The sequence below is a fragment of the Adiantum capillus-veneris genome, chromosome 15 (genome assembly GCF_014529385.1).
Source record: "Adiantum capillus-veneris isolate H3 chromosome 15, ASM1452938v2, whole genome shotgun sequence".
Taxonomy (NCBI): Eukaryota; Viridiplantae; Streptophyta; class Polypodiopsida; order Polypodiales; family Pteridaceae; genus Adiantum; species Adiantum capillus-veneris.
Genome location: NC_140945.1, coordinates 77,155,160 through 77,168,310, shown reverse-complemented (window position 1 = coordinate 77,168,310; position 13,151 = coordinate 77,155,160). Strand labels below are relative to the sequence as shown.

The window sequence follows — 13,151 nt, the reverse complement described above, 5'->3', positions numbered from 1 at the left end:
TTCACGCGGACAGGAGGTTGGCTTGGGATTGGTGGTGTCTGGATTCACAAAGTGCACTGGGAGCACTCGCTAATGGGCGGCAATCTTGTAGGCAAGCCTTCGCCTCTTTGCTTCAGGAGGATTTAGGGGTGAGATTCGTGGTTGCAAGTTGGAGGTTGAAGTTGGTTGCTCACTAGCCTTTTTCTTGCCTGTAGTGGTCATGTAATCCCTTATTAATGAGATTAAGCCAAATGTTACCTTACGCTTGAGCACGCGCTGCCGCCTTGGGCCACTTAGGTGTAGAGGTGATCTTCCTCCTCTTAGTCGGCTCCTCAGGAAAGAGAGGTCTGGTGATGCTTTCTCTTCCCTTAATGTGTGTCACAGTACCTTCGTGTATGTTGATGTAGAATATTTCAAGCTCGTGTGCGTTGGAGGTTTCTGGAGCACTCATAGGTTGAGAGGAGAGGTATATCAAGCTCCTCTTCTTAGTCTCCTTCGTTGGCGACGATCACGAACAAGGCATGTAGAAGAACTTACTTCTTGAATTTCAATGACACTGCAACCTGGTAACAAGACCTCGATGAAAGCTTTTAAGGCCTCTAAAGCCTCCTCCTCTTCTGTTCTCCAATTTGCAAACTCCTCACGCCATTCGTCCATGTTGTAGATTGCACATCTTCATTGCTTGTGGACTGAAGGTCTGTGTAGCCCTCCTCCATGGGGGCACCAAAATGAAAGCGGGAAAAAGAGCAGTGCAATCGGGTGGCCTCTGTACTCGTGCACACTCCACAAACCACGCCTCATGCAAACAAGCAAAGAACAAAACAAAGGGGGCACCACCCTAAATTAAGAGGTTTAGGGACCTCACACATAGTGCTCATAGGCAAGTGAGACTTCTGGCATTATGATGGCATCAAAACATATGGCAAAACACATAGAAACGAAGCTTAGGGACCTTATGTAGCATATATATACACAAAACATCAGCTTAATAATACAACGGCATCTGATCATACATAGCAAGGATATAGAGAAGCAAGCCAAGGATGGCATAATCCCTTGTCAAAAAAAATCAACCCAGCAAGTAGGTATGATCCTACTAGCAACACATCAATACCTTAGAGAATGATGGCGAGGATGGTGGCCATGGAGCATGAGAGAAGACTCCTTATTTAGGTTTTAGGGCTAGTAATGTAGCATACTAGAGGGAGAGAGAGAGAGGGAGAGAGAGTAGAGCTCCATCCATAGCTCCTCGTTGTGAGCAATGTCGTCATAGCTTCATTGCTTGGTGAAGTGGGTGAAGTGTTGTCATTTTGAGTGAGAGAAGGCCTCTTTATATAGGTTTCTGAGAGGGTTTAAGATTAGGGAATAACATGCTTAAATCCGCTGATTGGGGTTACTTTTTGCTTAGGGTGGTCAACAGATTGAGGTCACCTGATATATCACCATCAAGATATTCTCTAGAGTGATGTGAGAGGGGAGGGTAAATGCTGATTTTTCTGATTGTGACACATGGGGATAAGGCCTTGACCAGCATTTAAGAGCAGGTAGGTGGCTGTTGAAACTGGAGGTTCTGCACATGTCAGGGGGGGACCTGCTGGGTCCTCCTGAATATCAAATTCTCAAAAAATCCTCAACCATGGCTTCTTTTGAAATGTGTTCTTTGAAAAAATCAGCATGTCTCTTTTCAACTCAAAAGTCTTAATCCCTGTTGACTCACCTTTACCATAAGATTTTCCCCTTTTCTCCTCCTGTAACTGCATTGTTGATGCCCAATCACTGCTTCTAGTAACAGTGAACTGTTACCTACCAAATACTTATGGTGCAATAAAAAATATTTACCATGGGTAAAAAAAGTTACTGTAGGTAAAAAGTGATTTGTATTTACCATGTAGGTGAAAAATATTTACTGTGGTAAAAAATATTTACTGTCGGTAAAAAAGTGAAAACGGAGTATGCTGTGCTGTGAGTCCACACGAACATCCTCGTGTAAATTTGACTAGAAATTCACACCTAGAATGGGCTATTCTGTAAGATATAGGTTGTAGGCATGCATAAGAGCTCGTTCCCACGTATCTTCTGTCCATGGCACTTTTTACTCTTTGGTGCTTGTGAAGTAGATTTTTCTTCTCTTTCGAGATCCCTTGGACTAGAGTATCCTCATCTCCCCAACAACTGACTGTGCCTTTACTGCATCTTCAGAAGGGGTCCTAAAATCCATGCATCAGAGTGCAAATCCATCCAAGAGCCATGCTTCAATGCTTGAGCTTGCCATCTATTTCTTCTTCATTACTATGCTATTATGTATGCTAACACAAGAGTTATGATAAGTGAGGAACTAGCTCTTTCTCGTATGAAATGTTTCTTCTTCCTCTTCTCTACCCTCATTCCGTGCTAGCTCTCTCCACCTTCGAAGGTGTTTGAGGTCTTGGGACTGAGGCTTGGGATAGTTAAAGCTTTCTTCAAGTTTATGTTATGTTTGTGATGCATGAAGACTTCCATCTTCATGGCATCACCTAGGTCACAAGGAACACAAAGACTGTATTGTAACAAGTCTCTCTTTATGGGAGAAATCATAATACAAATGCCTATTGGAGGAGGGACCGGCTCCACATAAATCCGGTCCTCAACTGTTGTCATGTTCTCTAAACTCTCTCTCTTGCAAAAGTATTGTCTATGCCAAGTTAACTAATTGCTATGATTATGTTGCTATCTTCAATTATGTCAACCCGCTATGCTCACAAAATCATTTCTTGAAAGTACTCTCATTAAATTCCTCTACTCTCAAATTGAATAGGCAAATTCCATTACATTGGTATCAGAGCATTTGGTTTCTCTTTTCTTGCTTAAGAAGAGAGGTCCTTAAGTAGCCTATAAATGTTTGATGTTGTTAATTATAATAGAGTAAGTGGAACTGGGATCTAATATCGGTTTTGTTAAGCCCACTATGTGGGGGATGGTGCACACCTCGGGAGCTTTGGACTTAATAATGGAGTCATTTTAGACTTGCCTACAGCTTTACCATTATTGAGCCATAAGAAGTCCGAAAGGAGCTAGCCCTTGGCAACTCTGCTATGTTAGACCTACTCCTCTACTCTCTATAATTAACCACTTTGAGCCGTGGGTGTAGATACTTAAGAGCCGATTTTCAAAGGCTAAGAGGAGTGGCAACTAAGGTTTTGAACTGCGAAAGCATACACTAAGTATAAACATAAATTTTGTTTACATGGCTGACAATAATCAAGAGAGTAGAATGAACATTGATAGCTTTGATTTTGCACATGAAGGTGCTAATGATGATGCTCCCATGTTTGTGAATTATCTCGTCACTAGGTTGCAACAAGCTATGGGCAACCCTGTTTTGAAAGCCGAAGTTACTCAACAACTTCGTGCTTATGGAATTTCCCTTCCTCTCCCAGAGGAGAGAGAGCTTAGGAGGCCTCTTGAAGAGACCCCCAAAAGAAGACTCTCTCCCATTCGAGAGGAGGAATCCAAAGAGAAAGAAAGCAATGACAGTCTAAGTTCTTCTGAAGATGTGGCTCCACGAAGACGACGGTCTAGACGATCGCCTACTCCTCCCAAGAGGAGAAGAGCAACCTATAGTCCTTCTCCTCATCACTCTGAAAGGCAAGAGAGGAAACAAAGGAAGAAAAGGTCTAGGAAGAGGTCACCCTCTTCTCCTTCTTCTTCACCTTCCTCCTCTTCCGATGAAAGTTATGGCTATTCTCCTAGAGAATACAAGAGGGGAGGACATCGCAAATCATTTCCTGCATGGCGAAGGTCACAAAAGCTAAAGAAGTTCAAGGAGGGAGGAAAGAGTATCTCTTTTCTCACCTACGATGGAACCTTTGGTGCTACCGACAAAGTGTTGGCCTTCATCCATCAATTTGATGCGGCCTTTGGGGACGAGGGATTCACAGAGTCCTCCAAGCTACGCCATGTAGCTATGCACTTCCAAAAATCAGCTTGTCAATGGTGGGCTAGCTTTCGTGGCAATGGAGAAGCCCCAAAGACATGGAAAACTCTACGAGTTTCCATCATGAAGCAATTTCTTCCAAGCGATACTAAAGATAAAGTTCTTACCGAATGGCGCGGCTTGAAGCTTCTCTCTCATGAGTCTATCAACAAGTATGTAGACAAGTTTTGGGATTTACATCTCAAAGCTACTGTCTTTCAAAAGATGGACTTTGCCGAACAAAGACAACAATTTTGTGCGGGATTACCTGAAGAGATGGCCGAATACATCAACTCTCAACGGCCCGGTACTATTACCGAAGTAATCCACCACACCATGGTTGCTTCACGCATCAATTTCCATCAAGGGGCTAGACGTAATGTCAAGCCCATGGAAAACAAAGATAAAAATGATGCAAAGGGGAAATCCAATGCTCAAAATAATTCCCAAGGCACTTCCAACAACAACAATAACAACAACAACAATCGGTCCAAGGAGAAGGGAGTTTACAAAGGTAAAAACAAACTCTCTCCTGAAGAGCTTGAAACTTTTCGCAAGGACCATAAGTGTTTCAAGTGTGGGGAGCAAGGACATGGCTATCGTTCTTGCCCCAAGAAGAATACTCGCAATGAGATTCCTAGGGCTTCCACCATCGAAGCTCCAAAAGAGGATGCTCATTGCAAAGGATCATCACTTTCCTATGCGTGGGGAAAGGTAAGAGAGCACGATGCCTTCATCTTGTTTGACCCAGGCTCTACTCTCAACTTCATATCAATAGAGTTGGCCACCAAGTTGGGCATTCAAGCTTTTGAGATGGGAGATATAGTAATAGCTGATGCAGCTTTCAAGGGACAACAAGCCTCCGTTACTCCCTTGATTGGGAAGTTGAGGCTTCATGTCCAAAGCTATGTCGACAAAGAAGACTTCTTCATCTCTCCTCTCCAACATCAGGATGTTATCCTAGGGGCACCATGGTTTGATCGCATGGCTGCCAACATGAAGTTCCGCGAAAGGAGAATTTACTTCACCTACAGGGGAAAGAACATGTATATAGATGCTAGTGAGCGTGGTCGCACTATTCCACTTGTAAATCCTCTTTCTTTTGATAAATTAATGAAGAGCTCAGTTTCTGCGTACATGATTTATGTCAAAGAGTCTCTAAAAGCTAATAATGTTTCATCAAATGAAAATGATAGGAATCAAGAAGAGTTAGACTTTTCTACTTTTCTAAAAGGATTCCAAGATGTGTTCATCGATGATATCCCTATGGACCTACCTCCAAAATGAGGGGATGATGACCATCATATTGAGCTCCTTCCAGGAAGCTCACCGCCTAACAAACCTCGTTATCGAGTCTCACAAGCTCACCAAGAGGAGATTATGAGGCAAGTACAGGAATTGGTAGACAAAGGGATGGTGAGGCCTAGTTCCTCTCCCTTTTGTTCTCCAGTCCTTTTAGTGCAAAAGAAAGATGGTACATACCGTATGTGTGTGGACTATCGAGCACTAAACCATATCACTATCAAAAACAGATTTCCCGTGTCTCGGGTAGAAGATCTGTTTGATAAGCTACAAGGCTCTACCTACTTTAGTAGGATTGACCTTAAGAGTGGCTATCATCAAATAAGGATAGTGGATGAAGATATCCTAAAGACCGCGTTTCGTACAACATTTGGTCTTTATGAATATCTAGTCATGCCTTTTGGCTTGACTAATGCACCAGCTACTTTCAATCGTCTCATGGAGAAAATTTTTACACCATATCGTAAATTCATTGGAGTGTTCTTTGATGATATCATCATCTACTCCAAGTCTTTGGAGGAACATAAGAAACATCTCCAAGTGATTTTTCAAGCCTTGAGGGAGAACAAACTTTTTCTCAACCAAAAGAAAAGTGAATTCTTCCTTCAAGAGATTCAATATCTAGGTCATATTATCTCTCACGATGGTATTCATATGGATCCATCAAAGTTAGAGGTAATAAAATCATGGCCTAACCCAAGGAATCTACATGAGCTAAGAAGCTTTATTGGTATGTGTGCATACTATAGACGCTTCATAGAAAAATTCTCTCAAGTAGCAGGACCACTACACGACTTAACAAAGAAGAACGTTAAGTTTGTATGGACCGCTAAGGAGAAAAATGCTTTTGAAAAACTCAAAGAGAAGCTTACTTCCCAACTAGTCCTCGTGCTTCCAGATCTCTCAAAGTCATTTGAGGTCCAATGTGATGCGTGCAGTGATTGCCTTGGAGCGGTTTTGCTTCAAGAAGGGCATGCCATAGCATATGAGAGCCGAAGGCTCAATAGTGATGAACGAGTCTTGGGCATTTATGAGAAAGAGCTTTTAGCTGTTCTACATGCCCTAGACACATGGAAGCACTACCTATTGGGGACTCCATTTATCCTATGAACCGACCACCAAAGTCTCAAGTATTTCATGACGCAAACCAAGCTTTCCGACAAACAAATGAGGTGGGCAAATTTTCTTTCGCAATTTAATTTCCATATTGCTCACATAGCTGGTAAGCACAATCAAGTTGCCGATGCACTTTCACGACGACCAAAAGTTAATGCGGTGTCTATAGCTACTCACAATGATCTATCCTCTATGATAGATGAGTATGCTATTGACCCTGACTTTAGAGACATAATGTCAGCCCTTGCTTTGGGGAAGAAAGAGGAACCATTCACCTTGCAGGATGGTTATCTTCTCCACGGCAATAGGCTATGTGTTACCCATTCCCTTCGTGAGAAGGTTATGTATGAATCCCATGCTCCTCCATATGCAGGGCATAGAGGTATTCAACCTACTCTCCGAGGAGTAGAGACGTATTTCTATTGGCCTACCATGAAAGTGGACATACAAGAGTATGTTTCAAAATGTGTAGTATGCCAAAAGACCAAGTATGATAGAGGGAAGCAACCTGGATTACTCCAGCCATTGCCTATTCCAAATTCACCGTGGGAGAGTATATCCATGGATTTCATCTTTGGATTACCCAAGTCTATCCATGGGAATACAGGAATATGGACAATAGTCGACAGGTTTAGCAAGCAAGCACATTTTATTCCTGTCAAAAAGACTATTAAGGCACATCAAATGGCAACTCTCTTTATATCTCAGATTTTCAAGCACCATGGATTACCCACATTCATCGTGTCAGATAGAGATCCTAGAATGACCAGTAATTTTTGGAAAGGTCTCTTTGAAAATCTAGGCACAAGATTGAATTTCTCTTCGGCCTATCACCCACAAACGGATGGCCAAAGTGAGATAGCCAATCTTACGATACTCGATCTACTCAAGACTTATGTTACCGAAGTAGATCAACGCTCACAATGGGAAAAGTATTTACCTCTAGTAGAGTATGCCTACAATAATACTGTACATACTTCTACGGGGAAAGCACCTTTCGAGATCATAGAGGGAAGACCTAAAAGTCCCTTGCTACTCAAAGTACATGGGAAGATCTTCGCCGCCGATGAGTATAGCCGTGACCTACAAGAATCTTTTCAAAAGATTAGGGAGGCTATAGCCATCTCTCAACAAAGGCAAAAAGCTGCTGCTGATAAACACAGAAGAGCCTTAATGTTCAAAGAAAATGATTGGGTCTTACTCAAGTTTCCTAAGGCTCGATTAAGGCAAACGACGGGCAAAAATCCTACGGGCCATCAAAAGTATTATGCTAAACTAGCAGAAAGATACTATGGTCCTTTCCAAATCTTGAAGCCCATCAATGAGACGGATTATCAACTCAAGTTGCCCAACCATTGGCTTATACACAATTCCTTTCATGTAAGCCTACTTAAGCCCTACAAAGGAGAGCCACCATCTGAAACAATTATTGAAGACCCTCCCGAAGTTGAAGACCAAGAAGAGGTGCTACAACCCGAAGCTGTCCTTCGGCATGAAGACAAGGTACTACGACATGGTAAGATAATCCGACGATATCTTATTAAGTTCAAAAATTATCCTTTTGAAGATGCTAAATGGATCCAAGGAGTACAACTTAAGGATAGTATGAACCTTGTCAATGCTTACAATGCTACATTAGAGTAAGCAAATGTACAACTTTCTTTTAAATGACTCATGTTTTTGTCTTATATGACTAGTCCTCTTTTTAATTGTGCACAAATTTAACTAGTATGCATGCTTAGAATCATGTTTGTGATGACGACGTCTCTCAAACACCAAGTAGAATTTGTCACTCTACTTTGGGAGAATGAAATGGACTAAAGAGCAGACATGCTTGTGGCAGCTATGTCTCCCAAGCACCAAATGGATTAGTCATCCATCTTGGAAAGATGTCGTAGGGTAAAAAAGGGATCCTCTACCCGCTAAGTACGATCGACTAATGACTAAGGCTTTATCTCTTCTACCTCATAGTCGAGGACGACTATGATTTCAAGAGAGAGGTAATGTCATAAAATCTAATATCTAACCAACCCAAATGATTTAGAAACGTGCTTATAGATCTATCTCAACACGGGACAAATAGTAAAGGGGCCCAAATGGGAGATGGTCTATCAAGAGCAAGGCTAACCAATGGAGCATAAGACCTTAGGGTTAGCTTGATTGAAGACCTCCAATAATGTGTGTAAAAGTCCTTTGACCTTAGGTAAGCTAGGGCTGAGCTTGAGGTGGGAACCCGGCCCAAGCTCGAGGTGCTTGACCTGCTTGAGGTGCTTGTCGTGCTTGAGGTGTTTGTCCTGCTTGAGGTGCTTGATTAAGGTGCTTGAGGTGCTTGAATTACTCCATGCTTGAGGTGCTTGACTTGCCGCTTGATTAAGGTGCTTGAGGTGCCTTGACATGCTTGCCTGAGATGCTTGTGGGAATACCCCCTAGTCCAAGTGCCTTGTCATGCTTGATGACTAAGGTGCTTGAGCTCCTAAAGTCAAAAGCATCCCTACAAGAGGGGGGGCGAGCCCTTTTCCTAGGGATTAGAGAGAGAACACACACTCACACTCACAAGGGAAGCCCCAGCTTGAAGAGGTAGCAAGGACACATGTCAGGTCCCTACCCATGTTACCTTCATGTGTTGCTTGAAGCCTATTGGCTAGGCTTCAAAGGGGTCCAATGATAAATTACTTGAATTATCTAATTGTTTTTGCATTTATCAAGTCCTCTCTCTCAAAGGGGAAAGGGGGACACTTGTCCCAAGGCTATCCTTGTTGCTTGTAATGGATTCTGCTTGTGATTGGCTAAGCCTGGAGGGGTCCAATGAGCTTCAAGCATGAGCTACAAGGGGGGGTCGACCCAAGCAAGCTAGGGGGGTGCTTAGGGGGTATACTCACCCACACACACTCACAAGCACTCTCAGTGTGTACTATGCAAAGTGCAAGAGCTCCCTCTCTTTCTCCAAGCAAGTAGAGGTTGAGAGCCTACACCAACACTCTTGGCTATGGAGTGCAAATCCATCCAAGAGCCATGCTTCAATGCTTGAGCTTGCCATCTATTTCTTCTTCATTACTATGCTATTATGTATGCTAGCACAAGAGTTATGATAAGTGAGGAACTAGCTCTTTCTCGTATGAAATGTTTCTTCTTCCTCTTCTCTACCCTCATTCCCTGCTAGCTCTCTCCACCTTCGAAGGTGTTTGAGGTCTTGGGACTGAGGCTTGGGATAGTTAAAGCTTTCTTCAAGTTTATGTTATGTTTGTGATGCATGAAGCCTTCCATCTTCATGGCATCACCTAGGTCACAAGGAACACAAAGACTGTATTGTAACAAGTCTCTCTTTATGGGAGAAATCATAATACAAATGCCTATTGGAGGGGGGACCGGCTCCACATAAATCCGGTCCTCAACTGTTGTCATGTTCTCTAAACTCTCTCTCTTGCAAAAGGATTGTCTATGCCAAGTTAACTAATTGCTATGATTATGTTGCTATCTTCAATTATGTCAACCCGCTATGCTCACAAAATCATTTCTTGAAAGTACTCTCATTAAATTCCGCTACTCTCAAATTGAATAGGCAAATTCCATTACATTAATCTTCCAAGCAAACCCGATATATAAGTAGACCAATTTCTCCACAATTCTACAAAGGGCATGCATTGTATAGATGTGGACATTCACAAGTGGTATTTTCAAAACCGGTCGAAAAGTAGGATCCTCAATGTGACGTGTTGGAGCTTTTCTCCACCACTTTGGGTCCATGACCTTTGCAGGCTCCATGCAGAACAAACACGGCGACTTTGCCATTGCACCCATTCCACAATTATACATGCACTTTAATGTTTTGAGGTCACCTGCAAGATGCCACTGAACTTGAAAGTCTCCCCTTCCATCTAGACGTAGTACCTCTCCCTGGTTAGTCTGCCGATCAATCACCTCCGGAATATTAGTTCGATGGAACACCCAATATAGAATCTCATGATCTTCTTTCTTTACCTGCAACACAAAATAAATGAGACTTAAGTAGATGTGAACATTTGAGCTTACCTGAGAATCTCGCTTACTTCAAACGCACCAAGCCACCATATGTTAGATTCTGATTGAACACTAAAATACAAAGGATCATCACTGGGACACTTTGAGAGGGCTCATTTCATTAAAGTAATAGTAACACGCTCTAGCTGTTTCTCTTTAACAAGCTCACACTCATCCAGTTTTAACACAAAATGTAATACCCCTCGTGACTCTTCAAATGTGATGTTGTAAAACTCCACCATTCTCTTCTGTAACATCTGCAGGTCCATAAAAATATTATTGAACTCATCATATGCCATGTTTGCTCCATGGCCACTGTAAGTTGCTTTAATATGAAAGGGCTGTCCAAGATAGTCTCCCTGTGCCTCGTTAAGCTGAAGCCTCTCTTTCCAAACACTTGAGGTTGATGGTAGAAGTTTGGATTTTATACCCTTCTTAACAAAGATGGATGAGACAGACTTTTGGATAGCCGAATATCCTCTTTTGCTTACACCAAGTGAATCAAGTGTGCCTTGTATCTCTTTTGCAGGCACTGAGTTCTCTGAAATAAAGTGGTCCACTACATTTCGTTGTAGGACCTTAAACTTCTTGTCATGTACTATATCTGCTGCCAGGCTTCTACTTATAAGTGGCTTCAATCTCTTTCCTATATTGGCTTTGGGGTCAATGTTTTCCTTGTCAAGATAGATTGAATCTCTACATGAAGACAATGCATAAGTAAATAACAGAAAATTTGCTTCACTAACACTATTTAGGCACATGAAAACAATGCATAACAAGAAAAAACAAAAAGATTACTTAACTAAGACAATGTAGCCAACCAAGAAGCATCACCTTAATGCTCGGATTATTTTCTTGAGACCTCCGGATGCAACCTGCAATGTTTCAAGATTGCGCAATTTCTTCTTTCGGATATGACCACCCAAGATGGTGTCCTTCATTTGACAACTTCGCACCTTTCCTTTCAGTTCTTGTACCTCTGTTTTGTGTTGCAAAATGGTAACCTGATCTGTAGAATGTAAATGTGAAAGGAGAACAATCTCACATTGTTGAGCTTGGAGAATGCCCTTGTAAGTTTCAGCTTCTCTTGTAAGAGATTTACAATAACCTAGAAGGCCCTTTTCTCCATCACAAGCAAAGGTAAATAAGCTTGTAGGATTGACAAACGGTGGAGACGCATTAGTCATTGGATTCTTAGGGTAGAGAGAGCCTCTCGTCCAGATATCTATTTGTTTAGCTCCTTGAGCTCTGAGCGTGTCTATGGAAGCGGGAGGTATATGTGTGTTTGTTTTACTACGCTTAATCAATGGTTGGTACTCATTGTCCAAATCAATGTGAAGGTGATATTTGGCTCGTTTCTGGGTAACATTTGTGCCATTTGAGGAGTGCACCATTGTTGGGGTATAAAGCCCAATGTGGTCGCCCAGGTAAGTGGGCGGGCCGCCAGCTATGTACACATATTCTTTTGTAAAAACCTAATAAGAACTCACTATGCTCTACACATTACAGTAGAGCAAGTTCATCATATCCTCGTGCTCTTCTTCTCGCACTCTCTCTCGCGTCGCACTTCCGCTCGTACTCCTTCAACTGGTATCAGAGCTCAGATCGAGGCTCGGGGCAGCACTGCAGGAGGCTAGAGTCACCAACTCAGATTGGAGTGAAATTCGACAGGCGAAGAAACGGCCCCAAATCTCGTGGGCAAGCCTGAAGGGCTTGGTGTTGTCAGAATTTCATTCTCAGGTCATCTCGGCCACCATTCGGCTTCGACAAAGGTCTGCGCAGGCCATTTTCGACTACGTGGTCTCGACGGGTGCAGATCCGACATTGCAAATTTGGGGTTTTTGGCCTACGACTGCAGGTGCTAAGGATATCGACACTCGCAGAGTGTTGATTTGTGGATGTCTACACATCGAAGGACGGCTCACAGTTCTTGGAGGCGTGTCACATATGACACGGGCGCATCTACACACAGACTGTAGGCGGCATTCACTAGTTCATCAGGTAGCTTGTGTTTGCTGTTTGATATTCCAGATTTCATCCTGACATTGCAGGTACTTCCACATGGGATGTTTTGTCAGAGATGATGTATATCTGTTGAGGGTTTGCTGGCTGTGAGTCACGCAGCAAACAACCGCCGCAGCGGTTACAGCATACAGTGGGAAATTTGTGGATGTATGACTTTGTGGGAAGTCTATGTACTGTCAGATTTACTGCAGCCTTTGTTGAGGGTCGAGTGAGGTTTTATTGAGCTGGGGGATTCTCGAATGTTGAGATCCTTTCGGTGATACAGGTCTTGGAGCGATCCCTCAAGCACCCTTAGATAGGCAGCTAGGATGTATTGACTGTGAGTTAAATAGTTGGGATTGCATCTTTGCTTTACTTCCGTTGAGGCATTGTCGCAGTCTATGCTTATAGGACAGTGATAGGACAGTGAGAGACAATACAGGTGCAGGACAGGTTTACCCACAGCTTACAGTGTCAGAGAGACAGTGTTTTTTGAGTTGTTTTTTGGTATGTTTTTAGTACACCAGAGCCATTTTACAAAGGAGACTCTGCCAAAATTTTTGCAGAATTTGAAGCTTTCTTGGTTCATTTGACAGGTTGATATTGGTTCAGAGGTCAGTTTACAGGGGAAACTCTGCCAAATTTTTCCCAGAAAAGTAAACTACTGTGAAGCGTAGCTATGGCTGGATCACAGGACACTGCTCTTTACAATATCAAGAAGCTGGATGGAACCAATTTCCCATTGTGGAAGAAGCAGATTTGGCACGTGTTGGTACAAAAG

The 13,151-nt window shown here is 42.7% G+C and overlaps 1 protein-coding gene across 4 annotated transcripts in view; it reads right to left on the bottom strand.

Annotated features, from left to right (window-relative positions):
- The window catches only part of LOC147440929 (uncharacterized), a 70,209-nt gene that overhangs the window by 31,199 nt on the left and 25,859 nt on the right, over nucleotides 1-13,151 (bottom strand). For all 4 annotated transcript variants that reach the window (XM_086482728.1, XM_086482727.1, XM_086482729.1 and 1 more), the window contains exon 2: nucleotides 10,186-10,327. In XM_086482728.1, the coding sequence (XP_086338854.1) occupies nucleotides 10,186-10,327 (142 nt within the window). The remainder of the gene's footprint in view (nucleotides 1-10,185; nucleotides 10,328-13,151) is intronic.